Below are 22,383 nucleotides of genomic sequence, written 5' to 3'. Positions count from 1 at the left end.
TATTAGAGGGAGAGAATCCTACCATTGCATCCCCTTTTTAAAGAAAGAAGGTCATCCCAGCTCAGCCGCTTATGATGTCTTATGCAATCATGTGCCCTACTGCGCAGCTGGAGGCCTTTTGACCCTGATGAATGTGCTGGTTAAGAGCTATCTGTTCTGACCCACGCCCCTGACTCTTCCCTAAATTCTCTTGTGGATTTGACATCAACGAACATTTTTGGCAGGTCATCCCATGTTCTAGTACCACCCCCTACCCCCCATCCCCAAACCCCCTGTGCAACTTTCCTTTGCTCAGAACACAATCACTTGAGTATTTGCTGTGTGTAAGTCAGATAAATTCCGACTTGTACACAACTTTACATCAGTCGTATATGATACAACTTATGGCAAAAAAAAAGTGGGGTCACTCAATCCACGACTGTTTGTGGGACCATGCTGTGTGGAATTGGCTGCCGCGTTTCACCCACAAACTACACAGTCAATTCACTTTCCAATATATTCTTTGGAGAGCTTTGAGACGACTGAATAAGGTGATGAGACTCTATATCAAATGCAAGGATTATTATTATTATTACCCTGTAAAATGCTTTGAGATATCCAAATGACACAAAAAGCGTTATATCAAATGCAGAGACAATATTTTTATCGTTGTGCAAAAAAAATCTTCTAACATTTCCCTTTGCATGTGTGTTTTGTAGTAAAAATCTTCCCTTTCGGATCTCTTACTTACTCTGACCAGTTGTCACCTCTGCCCCCTTGTTTCAGAACCTGTTCAGGCGCATGTCATTAGCAAGAGAGTCACCTGTCTCAGACAGACAATGTAGACATTCAGCGTTTGTGTTATTTCAGTGTTGTAATGTTAATCAATCCCACACTCTGGCCCTTGAAGCCTTGAAATCTTGACGAGCTTTTCAAGTGTTCTGGCCAAAAAATCCTACAGATAAATTGATCATTCACTTCAAGTCGTGAAAGAAGCAGCTTGATACTGCACCAGGAGGATTGGTATTAAATAATCTCTGTGTTTGATACAGCACCTTTCATGTCAGGAGGATTCCTCAAAGCACTTCACGGAATATACTGTAAGGTACTGACTGTATTCTGCAGGTGAACGCAGCAGACAATTTGCACACAGCAATGTCCCGCAAACAGCCATGAAGTGAATGACCAATTTGGGGGATTGTTTTGGGGAATTTGGGAGATCACCTCCGGGTTGGGAGTTTGAGCACCATTTGGGGACTTTGACCTCACAGGTCTAGGTTGACGCGGCATTACAGTGTTGGGGGCAGTGCTGCAGTCCTTCGGATGAGAAGTTTAAACCGATGTCCCGTCTGCATATTCCTGTGGACATTAAAGATCCCATGGGCACTGTTCAAAAAGAGAAGGGAATTTCTCCCAGTATCCTGGCCAACAATACTCGCCACCGATCCCCACACATAAAATTGATCATGCAAATCGGTTGCTGTGTTCACCTACAAATACACAGCCGCTACACTTTATAGTCGATTTTGTGAAGAGTTTCGAGACATCCACTGGATGTGAAAATTGCTGCATCATGTGCGAGAATCATTACAGTTGTGGTGATTTCAAAGCATGCAGAGTTTGACAAACTCTTCAAACTGAATTCAACAAGAATTTACTGAAGTAAAATTAGTCAAATTAGAGAAATGAATCAAAGACCCCCAACCCTAACGGAACTAAGTTGAATTCCTTTGGTGTTCGGCCCTCGGCTGGTTCTTGTTTATCTGATGCTTGGTAACTTGTCATCAACCAAATTAAAAGTGGATTGATCAAAATTATTCCATTCAGTCACACTGTTAGGAACATGTCTTCAGGCAGCAATGAACCTCCGATCACAGAGAACGCATTCTCTCAGCTTCCCGCTCACATCATAGTATTAATCCCTGGAATGTATTGTTGCAGACTTTCAGTCACACCTCTCCCTCCACTCCCTTCTCGAGCCCCTGAAGTCTGTTTTTTGCGCTGACTGCCCACAGCACAGAGACAGTACTTATCAAAGACAAACAACGTCCTCTCTAATTGTGACCAGGGCTCCCTCTGCCTCCTCGACCTCTTGGATCACTCTGACGTGTTCGAAACAGTCAACCACGCCATCCTCCTCCACCGCTTCTCCTCCCTCATCTACCTTAGTGGAACCACACTCACATGGTTTAAGTCCCAGTTAACCAACCGCCTCCATTTCATCTCAGCAAATGGTTTCTTCTCCCGCCTCCGCCCGGTCACCTGCGGGGTAACCCTGGGCTCCATCCTTGACCCTCTTCTTTTCCTTATCTATATGCTCCCTTTGGGCAATGTCATCCGCAGACACGGGATTAACTTCCACGCCGATGCGGATGACACAGAAATCTACTTCGCCTCCTCCAGTACCAACTCCAGGTCCACCAATAGTCTATCAGCTTATCTGGCAGACATCAGGGCCTGGATGAGTGTAGCTGAATATGGACAAGATGGAAGCCAAAGTCCTTGGCTCCTGTCAATGTCTTCACTCCTGCAGATCTAAACTTCTTAATCTCCCTGGGCTCTCCCTCAGACTCACCGAGTCAGTGCGCAACTTAGGCGTCCAGTTTGTCCCTCCCAGCTGTCCTTCCTCCCTCACATCCAGTCCCTGACCAGGACTACCTTCTTCCATCTCCGCCACTTTGACCGCCTCCAACCGTACCTTACCCCAAATGCATCAGAAATCCTTGTGCATGCATTTGTCACCTCCCACCTGGATTACTCCAACACACTCCTCGGCAGTCTCCCCAGCTCCACTATTCAAAAGATCAGCTCATTCAAAACTGTGCCGCCCACACACTGACGCGGACTGAACTCCGTAGCCTCATCTCACCAGTTCTGGTTTGTTATCCCATAATATGCTCCAATACACCTTATTCTGGATGCAACGTTTACATCATAGGGAGAAATTCCACCCCAGTCTAGATTTACTCCCATTTCTGTTGCATTTTAACCACCAGAATTTGACAAATTCCTATTTTTTTTCTGTTTTTCTGCAAGTTTCCTTCAAGTACGACATAAATCAGGCTTCAGAGTTAAGGCTGAAGTTCCATAACTTCCGGAGACTCTCTAAAATGCCACACAGATAGAAGCAAAATTAGGGATGTTTAGCCCTTGCAGGGGTTGCAGAGGAGATTTACAAGATTGATACCAAGGAAAGGGAAGCTGTAGTTATGAAGAGAGATTGGAGAGGTTGGGTTTCATTAGAAAGTTAAGTTTTATTAGAGCAGAGATGGGTGAGAAGAAACCTGATCTGATCAAAACATTGAGGGGTTTGACAGGGTTAATAGGGACAAGCTATTTCCACGTGTAGGGGTGTCAGTGACTAGTGACCTCATTTTGGAAGGCATCTCAAAGCACTTCACAGGATTTATTGTGAAACACAGAGACTGTGCATTTGCAGACAAATGTGGCAGCACCTCTAACATGGTTTCCTCATTCCCAGAGCACAAGAGCCCATTTCAGCCTTGCGATAAAGGTCGCCGCGATTGGATAGATAAAAGGCACAGGAACCGCAAAAAAAAATGCGTGTGGTTGATTTTCCTTGAACTTTTCAAAGGGAAAAAAAAATCCGCATTGAAATCCATCGTGTTGGATGGACGTCTGCAGCGTGTATGTTGGAGTGCATGCAGAGTGTCCACCCACACAATGTAGTGTAGGCCTCCCTTCCTGTCAGTCGTTGTTCTCAGCACAAAAATCAATGAGATGTAAGTGCCAAGGGCGCCATGTAGCTGACCTCTGATTCAGGATGATGCTATTCCCTTTGTATTCCTCATCAGGTTGGGTTTCAGTCAAATAAAGACTTGGGGCTATTTTGATATCATTTTCTTTTTGTGCTGTTTCACAAGGCTGCAAAGATGGATGAGGCTCCTTTTGGCAGAATGTAGAGCTGGCTCAGTCGGTAGATCTCGCCGCTGATTCAGAAGGTGGTGCGTTCAAGCTCCACGTCAGGATGTTGATCTCACCCTACATAATCTAGGCTGACATTCCCATGCAGTTCTGGGGGAATCACTGCATTGTTGAATGTGCTGTCCTTCGGATGAGACATCAAACTAAGATCGCATTTGCCTGTTCAGGTAGATGTTAACCATCCCATGCAACGATTTGGAAAAAAGAAACAAGTTTCTCCTGGTGTGGCGGGCAACAATTCTCCAGATAAATTGATCACTGAGCTGTTTGTGGAACAGCTGTGTACAAATTGCTTAAGAAAGTACCCAGTCACTTCACTGTACAGTAATTCTTTGAGATGTTTCGAGATTCTAGGTCCTTTATCAAATGCCAGGAATATTTATTGGTTATGGATCCATCCAGCCAAAGTGGGCACATTGTTTGGAATACAGCACTAACAGCACTCGAATTGTCGAGCTCACTTAGTAAAGCCACACCCCTGGGGTGTGGGAAGTGAAATTAAGAGCTCCGAGACACTGCCAGGACACTAGGCGAGAGACAGAAACTCTCTTTAACGTGCATTTGAACAGGCAGACAGGACCTCAATTTAACATCTAAACGGTAATTAATGATTAGAACACATTACTAGGATGGCTGGCGCCAGGGTGCTGCGACTTATTTAAAAACAGTTTATGCTGTGATGGGGGGGAAGGTAGGGCAGGTGTTCTGGAAAGATGAGATCAAATGGGCTGAAGGGCCTACTTCTTCCGAGGCTGTCAGGGTTGTATCTTCCTTTAAGTAAGTGAGTATTGCTGTTGTCTGTAAAATTGTCACTAATGATAGACTCTGGTTTTGTGTCTGTGCTTTGATGTTTTCACACACGTTGAGAACCACAGTACCTTGATGGCTAAAAATAGAGACTCGCTGCATCTTTAGAACACATTTCCCTTTATAAAGGTGCACAGAAACCATTGTCACTATTTTTAGGGATCCGTTGACACTATCTTTAGAGATCAACAGATTGCAGACCCCAGGTGTCTTCATTAAGATGAAAAGCCTTGGTAAGGTTTTACTCCTTTGCTTCTGGATCTGTCTCACGCTAATAGCTTTTCCTGGGCTCTCAGTCAGCAGTGAGGGTGTAGGAAGGTGCAGCACAATTCACAGTGGAGGGATGGCTGGGTTTCTCCCTGACATCGGTGTCTGTGATAGGGAACTTCTGATTAGTGTGGTGGTGTGCTGAGCTGTGCTGTGGCGGGGGATGGGGCGCGGAAAAAATGTTAGGCAATCGACCTCCACTGACCTAGCCATGCACCACATCACTTTGTCGTCAGCAGCGCCCTGGAGAAGAAGAGGAGAGATCCTTCACCTAAATGCCACGCAGCAGGTGGTAGGACCTGAATAGAAATAAGAAGGACCATGATGGAGTAGAAAAATAGGATGAAGATTTAAAATCCATAAATGTATAGTGCCCAGTTTTAAAACTTCTGCATGAATCATATCTAAATTTAAGGTTCACACAAATAATGCGATTAGTTAGTGTTGCTGACCTTTATTTGGAGTAACTAAATGTCATCTTAAACCCTTAGAACCATAGCGGTGGAGTTCTCAAACTAACAGAGCCACAGGGGAGAGAAACACACCCAGTGGCTGTTTTTGCTGTTGTCAAATCTATAGCTTTAGCTAATTTGCAAGAGGCGTTGATAGTATTTGACATGCTTACCTGTAGCCTGGTGTTAGTCCAGCAAGCTGTTAAAGAACAGCTCTATTCCACTGTCCTTTTTGAACATAGAGAAGGACTTGCTTCCTGAATGGATCTGTGGGTTTCACTGCTGTGGAGACGAGTCCTGGGTTCAATCCCTGCCTCTGGCTGAGGCAATAGCTAATGGTCACTCACAGTCGGGGAGATGAAATGTAACAATAACACTTGCATTTGATATCATGTCGTCAGAACATCTCAAAGGGCTTCATAGAATTTATTGCAGAGCGTAGTGACTCACTTGTTTGTAGGCTATCGCAGAAGCTCATTTGTGCACAGCAGTTACCCACAAACAGCCAGGAAGTGAGTGACCAATTTTAGTTGGGGGATTGCTGGCCAGGACACGTAGAGAAAGAAACTCCCATTCCCTTTTTGAATTGAGCAATGGGATCTTTAACGTCCGTCTGAACGGGCAGACGGACCTCAGTTTATCGCCTCATCTGAAGGACGGCATCTCTAACAACATACCACTTCCCCAAGCGCTGCACTGGAGCGTTAGTTAAGAGCGTTCCCATGCAGGGCTTAAACATACAACCTTCGGACTCAGAGTCAAGACGGCTAACAACTGAGCCAGGCACTTTATACGTGAGAGAAATTGCTTAAAGTCCTGACATGGGGCTTGAATAACAACCTTCTGATCGAGATATGATCAACCAATCCAGTCTGATAGACGAACGTCTTTGAGGATGTGGCAGAGATACAAGGCAGGGAGTTCTTTTCTGATAGAAAGCCATTGAAGAAAAACTTTCATAAGTCACTTTCGAGTTAATGAAGTGCCTTCCACTGAATAATTTTACAACTGTACAATATTAAAATTTTCAAAGATTACGTGATATGTTTTACTGTGGTTGTTTTGCATGGACTGGAGTAAATTCATGTGTCCCAACTATCGTGGCTACAAATACCAAGTGTGTTTTCCAGACTTGTGGACAATCGCAGGCAATAATCACCTAGTTATTGAGTGGTTGTTGGCTGGAACATGTCATAGTGTTCTCCACACATAGGTGTACTATAATGATGAAGTTAATAAGCACAGTTTATACCTCGCTCAGCAAATAGAGTATCGATGCACCTGGCTGAAATAATGATCTTGTGTTCCACAGCAGTAGGTCAGTGAGTGGTGATTTTTTTGTTCCACATTCAATAATAATGATCCTTACCATTTGGCAAAGCGCCTTTCACCTCAGAAGCACGCCTCAGAGCACTTCACAGGATTTACAACGCCTTGATTTTTACAGTGGCCTTCGAGCGTGTTGGTATCTCGGATTAAAACTAATTCAGAGTAAACAGATTTAATGTAAAGTGTAATGACTTTTGAGGTTGACCTCGGCAACTATTTTGTGCTCAGCAATGTCACAAAGTGGGTGAACCATTTTATTTGGGGGACTGAAACACAAAGACAATCTCCCTTCTCTTCTCGAATAGCGCAGTGAGATCTTTAAGACCCACCTGAACAGGTAGACAGGAACCTTGGTTCAACATCTCATCATAGTAAGTCAACTCCTCAGTTGGCTTAGCTGATAAAAGGCACAAGGCACTGTCCAGTGTTGGTTTGAGACATGTCAAGAATAAGGTAGCTCCAGGCTCATTTGGTAACATGCTCACCTCTGAGATAGGACTTTGTGGGTTTAAACCTAGTGTGGCGCAAACTTTCAGAGCTGGGGGAGCACAACCAAAAGATCCCTCCCCGGGGCCAAAGGTCCTCTAGATAAGATCGGTCATTCACTTCATGGCAGTTTGTGGAAAGTTGCTGTGAGTAAAATGGCTGCCATGACATACATTAGACATCAAACTTGACAGCAATTACCCGTAAAGCTCTTTGAGATGATTATAGTTGCATGGCAGGCGGATATCAAATGCAAGTGATTATCAATATATTATTTTAGAAGGCTCTTGGTTCAATCTTCTTTCTGCATTAATAAAACAATAATAATCCTTGCCTTTGATATCATGTCTTTGAGACTCCTCCTTTGAGACACACAATATACTGTAAAGCAAATTGACTGTATATTTGGTGGGCGAAATGTGGCAGCCAGTCGCACACAGCTGTGTCCTACAAACAGTTGTGGATTAAGTTATCTAATAGGTGCGGAGGGTGTTACAGTTGCTAGCCTAGGGAACATTGGCGGGTGGGTCAGTAACCCGAGGACAACGATTTAAAACAGTTGTTAAAACAAACAAACAGAGGGTAGTGGAAACCGATTCGATAACAAGTTTTAATTATTTGGGGAGGACAAGTTTGCAGCGCTATGGGGAGAGCGACGGGAGAGTGGGGTTGGTTTGGAAGCTCTTTTCAAAGAACTGGTACAGACACGATGGGCCAAATGGACTCCTTCGGTGCTGTATAGTTCTATGATTCTAAAATAACAGCCAGAGTTTCCCTGATTGCTTGAGTAATCCCAGCTGGAAACGAGTGTTGGATGAGGGCAGGGTCAGGCTTGGCTGTGATCCCTCATGCTGCCTGCCAATGCTTGCCATCTGGGCTGCTGCGTGGAGAACAGTCAATGAGATGTAGTAACAGAAGACAGTCAGAGCTGGTGGAGCCCCAGAATGAACCAGTGCCAAGCAGGAGTGGGAAGGAATTGTGCTGAGTTGGTGGGGGAAAGTAATGGAAACCAATAACAACCAGACAGTGAAATTAAAGGATGATAGTAAGGCATTGAGTAATAATAGTAATGGGGCGTCCTGTAGCGTATTAGTTAGAAGCACTCGCAGTATGAAACGTTGGGCAAGTTTCCTTACTCCTCACGCCTCTGTTTACCTGTTTACCTAGCAGTAAGTAGGAACCCGGTTGTTAGTCGATTGGGGGATCGCTTTTCCGGGGGAAATAATCCCTTTAAAAATAGAATTTAAAAAAATAATAATTTGGTTACTCAATCCTGACTGTTTGTGGGAAGCTGCTTTGCGCAATTGTCTGCTGTGTTTCGCCCACAAAATATACAGCCAATTCAATATAGTTGCAGTATATTCTGTGAAGTGCTTTGAGACATCTCGAAGACGTGAAAAGATGCTATATCAAATACAAAGATTATTATTATTATAAATTATAATAACACCAGCCTATTTTGCACAGACAGAGCAGCTATTTTGCTTGTAGCAATGCGCCACAACAGTTTGAAAGTGAGTAATCAATTTTTGGGGGAATCGATAGCCATGACACCAGAAGAAACTCTTATCTTTTCGAATACTGCCACGGCATCTTTAACATCCATTTGAACTGAAACGTCTCCCTTAAAAATAACCCTTCATAATTTAAACTCTTCTAAAATCTATCATGCTAGCTGTAGCTTTGGTGATTAAGATTAGGTTGATGATGTAGAATAAAATGGTCTGAAGTTAGATCAAGTCAAGTCAATTCCAGTCAATGAAAGGAGCACAGTCTTGTCCATATCTTACTGTGCCTTGCATTCCACCAGTAGCTGAATTTACTGTGCGCCACATTGATCTAGACTGTGATTTAACGCTCTTGTGGTTTTGTTCTCTCTTCTGCAGAAAGACTCCTGGGGGAGGCAGTACTCCTATGCGCTATTCAAAGCCATGAGCCACATGTTGTGCATCGGATACGGACAGCAGGCTCCCGTTAGCATGTCTGACGTCTGGCTGACCATGCTCAGCATGATAGTAGGAGCCACCTGCTATGCTATGTTCATCGGTCATGCCACGGCCCTCATCCAGTCACTGGATTCCTCTCGGCGGCAGTACCAAGAGAAGGTAAGGGCTCACAGGCACTCAGACATATGGCTGCTTGTCTATCTTAACTGATAACTGGCTGTCATAAAATCCCTTGGTACCAATAAAGGCCTTAACCTTGTCATTGCACCTGATGCCAACATAGTTAGTTTCACTGGCAAGCAAGCATGTCTGGCATTATAGCAAAAGTGGGTCTCAAATGAGATGGTCAACATAAGTAAGCCTGAAATCTCACTTTGTCTCAGCCTAAGACTATGTTATCTTAATATTTATTAAATATCAAATCCTTGCACTTGATATAACGCCTTATCACGAGGTCGAACCATCTCGACGAATTTCACAGGACATACTGTAAGGTGTAGTGACTGTGTACTTTGTGGGCGAACGTGGCAGCCAATTTGTGCAGAATCGTCCCACAAACAGCCATGGAGTGAGCGACTGATTTTATTTGGGGGATTGTCGGCCAGGTCACTGGGAGGAACTCCTGCTTTCCTGACCCCCAAAGAGTACAGAATTTTGAAAATCCTTAAATCCGGCCTTAATCTGAAAGCCTTTTTCTTTTTAAGAACTGCGGAAACACGGCTTTGGTTTAAGACTGTATTTGACACAGTCCGGTGCTGCCCTTGAATCTTAAGACAAAATAGCCCAGAATATCACTCCAGTGCAGTGCTGGGGGAGTGCCACATTGTTGGAGACGCCATCCTTCGGATGAGACTTTAAACCAAGGTCCCATCTACCTGTTCAGGTGGACATTAAAGATCCAGTAGCGCTATTTGAAAAGAAAAGGAAGTTTCTCTTTCCTGGTGCCCTGGTCAATAATCCCTCAAATAAAATTGGTCGCTCACTTCATGCCTATTTGTGGGATATTGTGTACAGAATAGCAGTGTCATTTATGAACAAAACACACAGTCACTCCACTTGGTAATAAATCCTGTGAAGCATTTTGAGACATCTTCTCGACATGTGTCAAATGCAAGGATGATGATTATTATTATTTATTATATTCCTAACCAGGTGACAAACAGAGATGTAACCCAGCGCTCAGATAATTTCATAAACTGGGTAAATGTTTGTGTAAATAAAAATGTGACCTGAACTCGGATCGGATAAGTGCTTGAAATTGTTCCAAGATGTCCACATTCTTACACCATGGTAAATACTTAAGCAAAGCATCTCTGTCTTGCTGTTGGTGTGTGTGTGCGGGGGATGGTCACAGAAAGGGGATTAACAATCGAGATCTCATGGCTGCAAGCTTATTGAAAAGAAATTTGCAGTTGATTGCTGGGAGAATTCCGTGTGTAGCAGATAGAATATTTAATGAGAAACTCTTCCAGTCAGCGGGGAAATAAGGCATTGTGATTCCAATGAAATCCGCACTGGATGAGCAGACAGCAACTACTGTTAATACTGGTACCATTAACCCTTCAAAGACACCTGAAATTTCTCCAAACCCCCACCTCCCTCGCTGTGATATTCGCAATCCAGAGACATACATGGCCTCACGGGCAACAAATGGTCATCAATTCACATGGAGAATTTGTTTCACTGGCACAGGAATGGTTAAGACTGTTATAGCTGGTTTCCAGTCCTCCTAGGGTTAAATGATTGATTGCTGGCTTATAGAGCTTCCTAGGGTTAAATCTCCGATAGCTGTCTTCTAAGGGTAAAATCTCTGGAAGCTGTATTCTAGCCCCCCTAGGGTTGAGTCACTGATAGCAAGCTCCCAGCCCTTCCTTTGGCCTTGCAAATGCATGCGCTTTAAATGATTCTGACTGGAGTAATTACAAGCATTTCTGCCACTTTACTGCGGGGTTTGGGGGCTGCTGGCATTCACAAAGACAGAGCTGCAACGGCGGAGCAGCTAGTTAAGTAGGGCAGGAACATTTCCCTGATAGCACTGGGACATTGCCCTGTTATCGAAGGAATCAGCTCAAATGACTGTTAGCAAGTTGACCGACCACTAAGCATTACAGATGGTGACAGCTGCATTCTCCCAACCCAGCCTCAGGGACTGAAGACATTTCTGTGAAGGCTGTCAATCCCATAATAAAACCGATATGGCCAGAGAATAATCATGTACATGATATCTTTTGAGGGCGCTGCCATACTTTGTTTTTTGTGGCCGGTATTGTTTTTCCAATGCTCTGTATTTATTATTTATGATTAAGGGGAAGCGGGGCTGATATTACATCTGATTAACACCGCTGCCTTGCTCAGTCGAGCAATAAGCTTCATCTTTGTGCTGTCACCAGTCCCAGATGTTAGTGTTCAAAGCGTTGGCAGGCTGCGGAGGCTTGTGACCTGACGATGTGCCAAACACGAGGCAGTTACATCGCGTGCGTTTCCAGCCCTCCTCACCCCTGCTCACCTCTGCCTGGGATGAGATTTTAGCTCACTTCACTTGACGGTCTGCTCATTGTCGCTCGCAGCAGGACAAAACAACACCTTGGTGATGAGTGAAAATTAAACCATTTTCTTTGCGTTTCCACTTTGCTTTTGATCCAGCTCGGCAGAACAATAACATGGCACAAATGTTAGCGTCAAGATACCCACCACGTGGGCCACAGAATTTGCGGTAATCCTTAAAGCATTCCTGAAATTATTTTATTTAAGGACAGGGCGCTTTGAGGAACACCAGTAGGTGGCACCTCACTCCACGCAAGTGTTTTGTTTGCTCTCAGGATCCTCCTAGCACCGCCAATTTGTGACGGTGAGGCAAGAGTGATTTTGTTCTGTAAATATTGGACCCTACATCAAGCCTTTGGTTGGCGATTTTTGCTTAATGTTACAAAATTAATTGGCATTGCCTCAACGTCATAAAATGATTCCATCAGGATCTCACTGGGACCAATCTCCCTTTTATCTGGAAAAAAAGATTTTCCACCCAGTTACACATGTGAGGGTAAAATTCTTGCTTCGCGTGGTATTTATCATGGCATTGTTGAATGGACCAGAGGCAGGTAACATCACCACTCACTCCCCCTCTACCAGAAGTAACATATGCGGAACCCCAACACTGTGCTTGAGTATCCAAACCAGACTGAGAGTCCCACGTATCTGTGCCACCTAGCCATGGAAATTTCTCTGTGTCGAGAGACATACTCTTTTGCCTTTGACATCCGGAGGGCGTCTCAAAAAGCACTTCAAAAGATTGATTCACTGTCATGTGTAGTGACTGTGTATTTTGTATTTTGTAGGCTTACCGAATTTCAGAGGGTATTAGGTACAAGTTGGTGAGAACTTAGGCTTGGGGCTTCGTGTGTTGAGGAACTGCTGGAGTTTAACCAATAGAACCCCGTGGCTCCTTTTGTGAATTGAATGAGTTTAGAAATATACAATTTACATTTGTACAGCTCCCTGTAATAATAATAATAATTTAGTCACTCATTCCATGACTGTTTGTGTGACACTGCTGCGTGCAATTGGCTGCTACATTTCAACCATAAAAGATACAGTCAATACACTTTACAATATATTTTGAATATTGCTTTGAGCTACTTGGAGACATATCAACGACATGATAAGGTGCTATATCAAAATGCAAGGATTATTATTATTATTACTACTATTATTATGTCTTGAGATGGACCTTGAACAAGGTTAGCGAACTCACAACCTTAATGGGATTCTGCTCCTCACCAGAAACCTTCAGTTACTTCAACAACAACAACAGCTTGCACTTATATAGCACCCTCCATGCAGGATAGCGCCTCAGAGCGCTTGTCTGTACTTCTCTGTGTTACAGATTTATTTTTGTTCCAAATGCAAGCTGGGTGCCAACTGCACTGCCAGATATTCAGTGGTTTCTTTTATATAAAATACTGTCCCAAAGATGTTTAGCTTCGTCTTTATTGCTCTGTACTCCACTATCACTGTTAATCTATCAGAATTTGTCTTTGTCAAACACTATTATCGATCCACTCCCTTCACTTCTTTCCGTCCTCCCTCAGTGACATTTACACTGGTAATACACACGGGTAATAAGGTGTTCGTAAATCTGAATGGATCAAGCCAGCATCGTTTCATTACTGGGAGAAGCTGAAACTGAACTGAGTGCCTGAGGTTAGGTAGACACCATTCATCTGTATTTTATTCATCTTTACTTATTTTCGATTTGCATTCTTTGAAATCAAAATTTAATTTGACTGCATGTTGTGCAGCTTTACAAATGATCCTTATTTGAAGGGCAAATGATTGCTGTTTTGATGCCGTAACATCCTATGTAATTCTATTAACCCTTTACAGTATCATGAGCATTGTCCCTCATTTAAGCATAGATATTCTAAGTACAGAATAAGGCTACTTGGCCCATCAGGTCTCTACCATAAGCACCTGTATTGCTGGGCTACATTCTTGTTTTACTACTTCCCTATTGAACAGCAATATCAACAACAATATTTTGCATTTACATACACCTTTTATGTCAGGAGGACGTCTCAAGGTGCTGGACAGTCAAAGTTTTGCACCCAAGCTGGGGGTTAGAATCAAGAAAGGTGGAGGGCAAAGAGGGTAGGCGCAGAAAGGCTGAAGGCCCGACAGTCGATGGTAGAGTGGGTAGGGTGGAGGAAGTGGAGCAGGCTAGGACCCGCGGAGGGAACAGACAGGTTGGTAACGTATTAGTAGATCTCAGAGGTAGGGAGGAGCAAGACCTTGGAGGGCTCTAAAGTTGAGGACATAGATCTTGAACTCAATCCTCTGGGAGATGGAGAGCCAATGAAGCTGGGCGAGGGTAGGGTGATTGGCTGACGGAGCTTAGTGTGGGAGAGGACTGAATAATCTGCATCTTGTGGAGAGAAGAGTTGGGAAGTGCAGGAAGCAGGGAGTAAGCAGACCCATTCCAGGCCTTTTCCCATGTCGCCTGATGTTTTAAATGCCCAGCTGTTTCTACAAGTCCCCTTTGAATGAATGCGTTCATCCACTGTCAATAGCCAGTGGTGGCCTTAATAGGGTTGCAAAAGCACTCTGATGTTCACAACTGAGTTGACGATGAACTGCTGGCTCTATCACAGTGCAGAATATCTCAGAGCAATAGCAGAATCACAGTCGATTAAACCATTCGTGTCTAACTCTCTAAAATGCTTTGAAGTAAGCAATGAACATGCAATGCAACAGGACTTGACTCTCACTAGAGCATAAATGATAGATTTTTTAAATATATATATATGTACTAGCTATACCCATTGCAGCTACGCTTGCAACCAGTTGAATTTAATCAATCAGTCTTCTCTCTTTCGTCTGGCATTTTTATTTGTCCTTGAAAGGCTTGATCTTTGCTTCTTACGCATCTTTATCCCTTAAGATTATGAAAATGTGCTATTGAACTCGTTATTATCCCTTGTTCACATATTTCATACATATCCTTTTGGGAGGGGACTCCTGTTGGGAGGACTCAGAGGGAGGCTTCAGTGGGAGGAATCCTGGTTGGGATGACTCCTGACACACAGAGAGACACTTCGTCTTTTCTTTCCTAGTATTGATAAATGTATCGCTCTAGAAGGGCGTGTACCTCTGTCCCTACTTTCTTGCAAACACTATGCATACCTTTTTAATATTTTTTTAATATAGCTCATCAATGATAGGATATCCCCGAAAAAAAATATGCCCATGACGCTCCCCCATCAAGCCCTTACTGATGCGGTATAAATCATGTGTCTCCGGCAACCAGTTATTACATTCTTAGCGGACACAGACACAGAGACATTTTGTTTTTATTAGTATAGATATATGATCTGTTCGGTCCTGGATTATACGTCGCAAATGAAAACAAACCTCTTCATTTACCAAGCTAAGAGCAATCAAAATATTAGGACCGATTAAAATGCTTTCGTCCTAGGGAGAAAACCTTTCTAATGTTATGAAGTGGTTACACATGCGTTAATGGATGGCTGCAGGATTTAATGCTCCATAATGAGGGAAGACTATCAGCGGGCTGGCGTGCTAAGCAATTATTCTGCTTTAAACGACATCCAGTAGAATTAGAGGTTTGAGGTTTCAAGGCAATGTTTCGATCCAACTGCATGGTCTCCGGGAAGTAAACTCGTCAATTGATAGCTGTCCAGGGAGGGACCATAAAACCATGGCCATAAGATCCTGGCTCTAGAATGGAATCCTGTAGCGTATTGGTTAGTGCGTTCACCTCACAAGCGAGAGGACCTGGATTCGATTCCCAGCCAGGGCGAAACGTTAGGCAAGCTTCCTTGCTCCGCGCGCCTCTATTTACCTAGCAGTAAGTAGGAACCTGGTTATTAGCCAATCAGCTGATCGCTTTTCCGGGGGGAATAATCCCTAAAAAGAAAATGTGGTCACTCAATCCACAACTGTTTGCGAGATACTGCTGTGCACAATTGGCTGCTGTGTTTCGCCCACAAAATATACTTTACAGTATATTCTGTAAAGCGCTTTGAGACGTCTCAAAGACGCGATAAGGCACTGTATCAGATGCAAGGATTATTATAATTGTTATTATCATTGTTATTATTATTATTAAAGGCACTGAGAGAACCTATCCACTTCCCTAGCACAATGACTAATGTTCTCCCTCATCAATGTACAGGATGTCCACACAGTCCAGTTAGCTCTTGTTACAAACCAGTGATATGAGACAACGGAGGAGCTGAAACAAGCCATCAGAGATGCATTTTATCTCCTCACTCCATCCACCTTACGGAAGATGTTGCACTGAACATGACGAAGCATCATTAGCTGCCACGAATATGATGGCACTCACTCACACATCGATCCTCTGGAGGTCTAAATGCAATTAAACACTCGTACTGAATACAATTAAACACTTAGTAATATTTTTACTTTTAATTAGAGATTACTATTACTTCTAAATGCAATTATCAGCATCTTCCACATGTTCCAATTGTTGGTCAGTGCACTGTAGGCAAAAATAAATGTGGGAGGTGACAGGATTTTGTGAACACCCTGCAGACATTGAAGCAAATCCTTCCATAAGAAAGGCTTGCATGGGATTTTGACCGTCAATAACAAGGGCTTTTCTGGCTTACTACAGTTTGTGATTGATGTCATCAGGCCTTGGCTTTATTACCTCTTGGGTAATGGTGACCTTTAATAATACAACATGAAACCGTGCAGAACGGCTGGAACAAAGGTGTTGGCTGGAGAGATATGAACCCGATCAGTACTGTGTGCTTTTTTCCGCTCTGGATAAATGAAAACCCCTTTGTATGTGCGCACAGATCGACTCTAGGGCTTACGAGGCCATGACTGCACACACCCTTGTATACTCCAGGCTGATGCCCCAGTGCAGGGCTGGGAGAGAGCTGATTGCTGCAGGTGTCATTCTTCCGTTGAGACGTTACACTGAGATCTCCCCTGTGCCTGTTCAGGTGGACGTTAAAGATCCCAAAGCACTATTGGAAAAGAGAAGGCAGTTTCTCTCTCCTGGCGCCCTGGCCAACAATCGATTCCCGCAGATAAAATTGAAGATATTTCGATTATTATTGTCTGTTTTTTGCTGCGGGAAGAGAGAAATCACTTGCCCGCACAGTGAGAGACATGTGGCTGACTGATTGGATTGAAGCTTTTATCACAGATGTGTGGAGCTGAGGCTGATGTTGAATAATGCAGTCAGGGCAAGCTGAACAGCTGGGCAGAAAGAGGATATTTCAGTCATAACCGTCTGTGTTTTTTTAAAAGTCTTTGCTGGATTTTTATCCACCGTAGGATTGCAACATGTGGATGCTAAACCACGCGAGCACTCTTTAAAAAAAAAATCAATAATCCTCGCATTTGGTACAGCGCCTTTCTCATCAGGAGGACTCAAAACGCTTCACTGGATTTACTGTAACGTGTTGTGACTGTGTGTTTCGTAGACAGCTAATTTGCACAAGGCAATGGCCTGCAAAAAGCCACCAGTGAATGAGCAATTTTATTGCTTTGTTTGGGATTTGTTGGCCAGGATATTAGGAGAAACTGCCTTTCTCCTTTTGAATAATACCATTGGATCTTTTCTGTCCACTTTAACAGGCATAATACTTGATACTACTACTATTAATAATAATCCTTGCATTTGATATAGCTCCTCATCACGTCGTTGAGATGTCTCAAAGCGCTTAACAGAATATACTATAAAGTGAATTGACTGTGTATTTTGTGGGCAAACATCCAACCTACTCACCTCCTGCACTTGGAAAAAAATATCCTAAGTGAAGGGCACTGGAAAATGCAAATTATCATCCTTGTTGTTGCTCTTATCTGATACCTATAATGTAACATTTACCCACACTCAGCAACAACTTGCATTTATATATCACCCATCACATGGGGTATTGTCTCAGAGCTTGACGCCACTCAACATCTCAGCGTTCTGGTCTGTGGGCACCGTGTAAAACCATTTAAAGAAGTTGCCGGAAGTTAAACAGGAACGGGGCGCAAGTTTACACTGCACCATAACACTAAGTATTCCAGGCGGTCCCTCCGTTTTGATGCCCACATGGGCCTCGAATCGGTACAAAACAAGTCACGACTGAAGATCACAATTTTTGTCTTTAATTGCAGGAAATTGTGCTTTATGAACGTGAAGATGTCTTGTCAACTTAGGGATAGACTGATTGATTAGGATGACTCCAAGGTCAAATCTCATCACTCTCCCCATCCAACCCTGTGTGGTGCTGTACACACAGACCGTCACTGCTCTTCAGGCAGCTTCAGGGATTTCACAGTCCCTGTTTCATTCTTTCCATTTGAGATATGATTACCGGTTTGTTTGCACAAACCATTGTTTCAGGTCCGCACCGTGAGCTCCTTCCCTGTTACAGTCATCTGTCACCAGCCAACAAGGCAACAAAACCACCCTGGTTGGAGGCAGCTGCTGAAATATACATGAGAGTGTCCTGGAGTGAGTCATCCAGAGATTTGGATGACTCACTCAAGCTCCGCCTAGGTAAGTATCTCTCCTTTCCTGTCCACCATCAGTCACAACCAGGAACTTGTCCTGGGCGGAATCAAAGCGCAAACGTACGTCCTACCAGTCTGAAGTATCAAAGGGAGAGTGAATTAATACCACTGGATCAATTTAAGACCTTCCTGTATTTTGTAGGCAAACAATATCCCACAAACAACCATTGAAGTAAATAAACCAATTTTTACTGGGGGAATTGTCAGCCAGACACCAGGAGAAACTTCCTTCTCTTTTCGAACAGTGTAGTAAGATCTTTAACATCCACCTGTGACTAGGCAGGTGGGAGTTCAGTTTAACGTCTTGTCTGAAGGATGGCACTTCCAACAATGCAGCACTCCCCCAACACTGCATTGGAGCGTCAGCCTAGATCAGGAGTTCAAAGTTCCGACGTGAGACTCGAAACCCACAATCTTCTGAATTGGAGGTAAGGCTGCCACCAACTGAGTCAGGCTGACATTACCTTAAGGCATTAATAATGACTGAGAAAGGTTCCGTTGGCACTTTCATTGCATTGCGTTGTTCAGAGAGCATTCCTTAGCAGTGTTGTCAGCTATAGGGAGTGGTTGTCATTTGCAGCTCAGCTACAAGCTGTTTTAACCCAAGTTGCATGTTTCTCTGTATGTTACTGGATAGCGATCGGGAATAGGAATCCTGGCTGACTTTCCTCTCTCATTTCTGGGCACTAAGGTATACCTCCACATAGGTCAAACCCACAACCCTCTGAGACAGTACTGCCCCTGGCATTTTCTTAACCCACTGAGGAATATGACTTATGCAATGTATGAGTTGCCTGAAACTTATCAATAATAAATAATAAATAATAGGGACTTGGACAGATGTACGAGGATACGATTTGTACAGATCAGACTAATGCGAGTTTTACTGTATGATTATTATTATTATTAGTGTTATTTTAGTCTCCAGATCGCAAAGTAAATGTAATCACAAGCAATTGCAGGCACAGAGCTGCGTGGGAGAAAAATGACTTTGAGAAGCTGCCGAGGTGTCACGTGGCTTGCCCGGGGTGGGCTGCTCTCTTGCCCAGCCGGTAGCGAGGGTGGCATGAATGGTTTCCGTGCCTGGAACCAGGGCTAGGGGCAGCTCGTTGCCTGGAGAAACGAGTCTCCCTCAGCCTCTACACGGAACCTCAACGCGACACAGGCCAAACCAGCCACTGTCACACTCTTCAAGGGACCAGCAGCAGACAGACAGGCAACCAGGAAGCAACAGTGCAGCGACATCTCGCAGCAAGTGCTGTGAGGAAATAATTACACGCTGCTTGAGACAGCTGAGACCGGAACAAAAAGGCAAGGGTTCAGACGGAGGGTAGTTTTGAAGGGTCTCTTTGACTCACGGTCTGTAGGGGAAAACTCATTAGAAGCTCGTCTGCAGCCTCACACATCAAAAAGAAAACTTCCGTTGACCCACATAGAGTGGAATTTCAAGCGCTCGCAATTAATTCCACCCTACATTGTGTTCTGCGTGCTATTAAACCACCAATTAATGATTAACACTCAATGGTGACAGGCTACTGCAGGGATTTGGGGAGTTCTATACGAGCTTTTAAACATGTCAAGGGTAAGACTCTGTCCATCAATGAAGTGCCACACCTGAGCAAGCAAGTACGTTCGACTCGGTCGTAAAAAATAATCTTTGGGTTTGATCCAGCGCCTTTCACGTCGGGAAGATGTCTCAAGGTGCTTCACGGGATTTATTGTAAAGTGGAAGCAATGTGACACCTCAGCCACTGCTCAGAGTAATTTTTGTCCACAGCTTTGTGTCTGCAGTGTTTGTGTTTAGATTCACTTTGTAATCTGGAGACCAAAATCACAATAATAACAATAACAATAATAAAAATAACAACAATAATAACACTAACACCAATAATAATAATAACAATAATAAAAATAACAACAATAATAACATTACTACCAATAATACAAATAATAACAATAATAACATTAACAACAATAATAACATTAACAGCAATAATAACAATACAAACAATAACGGTAGTAACAATTTAACAGTGACTGTATATTTTTAAGCCAATTTCTGTACCTCATTGTCCTTCAAGGTGTCATGAAGTGAACAACCAATTTTATCCGGGGGATTGTTGGCCAGGATGCCCGGGGAGAAACTCTCTTTTCTTTTTGAGTAAAGCTTTGAGGATCTTTAAGTTTTGATAAAATATTTTAATCCCAAATGCCCAGCCCTTTCGCCATCCGACTCCCTCACAACACACACCAAAAGCCTCAGATCAAATTTCGCTAAGTGTTGTGATAGTGACGGGTATTAGAAACTTTGGGCAAGTTTCCTTACTCCACAAGCCTCTGTTTGCCTAGCAGTACGTAGGAACCCGGTTGTTAGTCGATTGGCGGTTCGCTTTCCAGGGGTAATAATCCCTTCAAAAGAAATCAATCAATAATAATAATTTGGTCACTCAATCCACGACTCTTTGTGGGACACTGCTGTGTCCAATTGGCTGCCGCATTTCGCCCACAAAATACACAGTCACTACCCTTTACAATATATTCTGTGAAGCGCTTTGAGACGTCTCAACAGTGTGATAAGGCGCTAAATCAAATGCAAGGATTATTATGACTGTTCACTTAAAATCGTGATCTTTGTTTTAAGAAGTTCCAGCACCACTTTGAACCTAGAATATTTTGCCTTCTCCTCCCCTGCCCACACCGTAGCTGAGCTATCCCACCTGGCACAGTGCCAAAGGGAACGTGCGTCATGAGAGGTGGGAAGGGAGGGGTTTGGGGGGGATGGACGGATGTGTGCGTGCAGTATAAACCAAATAAGCTCCAAAACATGACGTTACATCAGCTTCACTCAGGACCTTGAATAAACATGTAGGGCAGTACTCACGCCCAATTATAGGGCCCTTTGGTGCAATTAAATATTCATTTAATCATTTTAAGTAATCAATAGTGTATTTGATTAGCAAAATAATTGGTTGCCTCAGCCCTAGATTAAATTTACAGAACCTGTGCGTCTAATCCCTTGAACTATAATTAGCTCTAACTAAAGATTCATGAGTTTAGTGGAGTTTCCGTGCACATTCTGTCCTGATGGACACAAAGCTGCACATCACTGGTTAGTCATATGCTTCTTTCACTTTCTACCTCTGTGATGATAATCCTTGCATTTGATATAGCGCCTTTCATCTCAGGCGGATGTCTCAAAGCGCTTCTCTGGATTTCACCTTAAAGTGTAGTGACTGTATAATTGTAGGCGAACACGGCAGCCAATTTGCGCACAGCAATGCCTCCAAAATAGCCATGAATTGAATGATGGATTTTATTTGGTGGGAGGATAATTGGCCATGATAGCGGGAGAAATGCCCTTCTCTTTTCAATTAGTGGTCATTAGGTCTTTAAAACGGTTTAACATCTCATTCGATGGACAGCAGCTTCAGCACTGCATTGGGGTGTCAGCCTCGACTGATACCCAATAATGTGCAGTTGGAATCCTTTGTGAATTCAGAGTGTGGATCACAACCCAAACCCTCAGGTGTAACACATAGTATTGTGGTTTGGCAGCTCTGATCTGTATGAACTTACATTGCTTTCATAAAGTGCATTTGCTAGGTGAGTGGAAATGTCAAAGTGTTTGTTTTTCTATTAATCTTTCTTCCCCTCTTCTGAAAGTTTAAATCCTATTTTACACTGACTGGGGTACAGTTCTGCTCTTTCAAGCCAGTTGTCAATGCTCGTGTGAGACTGTAGGAGTTGTAGGCAAGTCAGCTGTGAGGAGGCGGGGGAGGGGGGATGTGAGCGATGGGGTGAGGGTAAGGGGAAGGTTGTATCTCAGCTAAGTCCCATTCTGTCCTCACTCGAAGCATCTCTGAACAACGAGGGGAGAAATTCCAATAGAGTCTGGATATCCTTTGACTTTTTTTAGCATTTCAAAAGTGGTAAAATTGGGCAAATTGTTGATTTCAGCCTTAGCCTTGAAGCCAATTTTGCTGAAGTTCCTGAAAAGAAATTGACCAAATGAAAAATATTAACTCCATGTTTAAGAATTTGTCAAATTCTCAAAAGCTCCAAAAACAGAGTAAATATAGACCCTCTATTTATATAATAACATATATAAT

General features: G+C 43.4%; 1 protein-coding gene across 1 annotated transcript in view; it reads left to right on the top strand.

The window, feature by feature from the left end:
- LOC103189620 (potassium/sodium hyperpolarization-activated cyclic nucleotide-gated channel 3) overlaps positions 1-22,383 on the top strand; it is a 114,970-nt gene that overhangs the window by 54,986 nt on the left and 37,601 nt on the right. The window contains exon 5 of the mRNA XM_042343141.1: positions 9,152-9,370. Coding sequence (XP_042199075.1) covers positions 9,152-9,370 — 219 coding nt within the window. The remainder of the gene's footprint in view (positions 1-9,151; positions 9,371-22,383) is intronic.

This window comes from Callorhinchus milii, unplaced genomic scaffold, assembly GCF_018977255.1.
Source record: "Callorhinchus milii isolate IMCB2004 unplaced genomic scaffold, IMCB_Cmil_1.0 Scaffold22, whole genome shotgun sequence".
In the NCBI taxonomy this organism is placed as follows: Eukaryota; Metazoa; Chordata; class Chondrichthyes; order Chimaeriformes; family Callorhinchidae; genus Callorhinchus; species Callorhinchus milii.
Note: the sequence above shows the minus strand (reverse complement) of the source record. Positions and strands in the feature narration are given on the sequence as shown.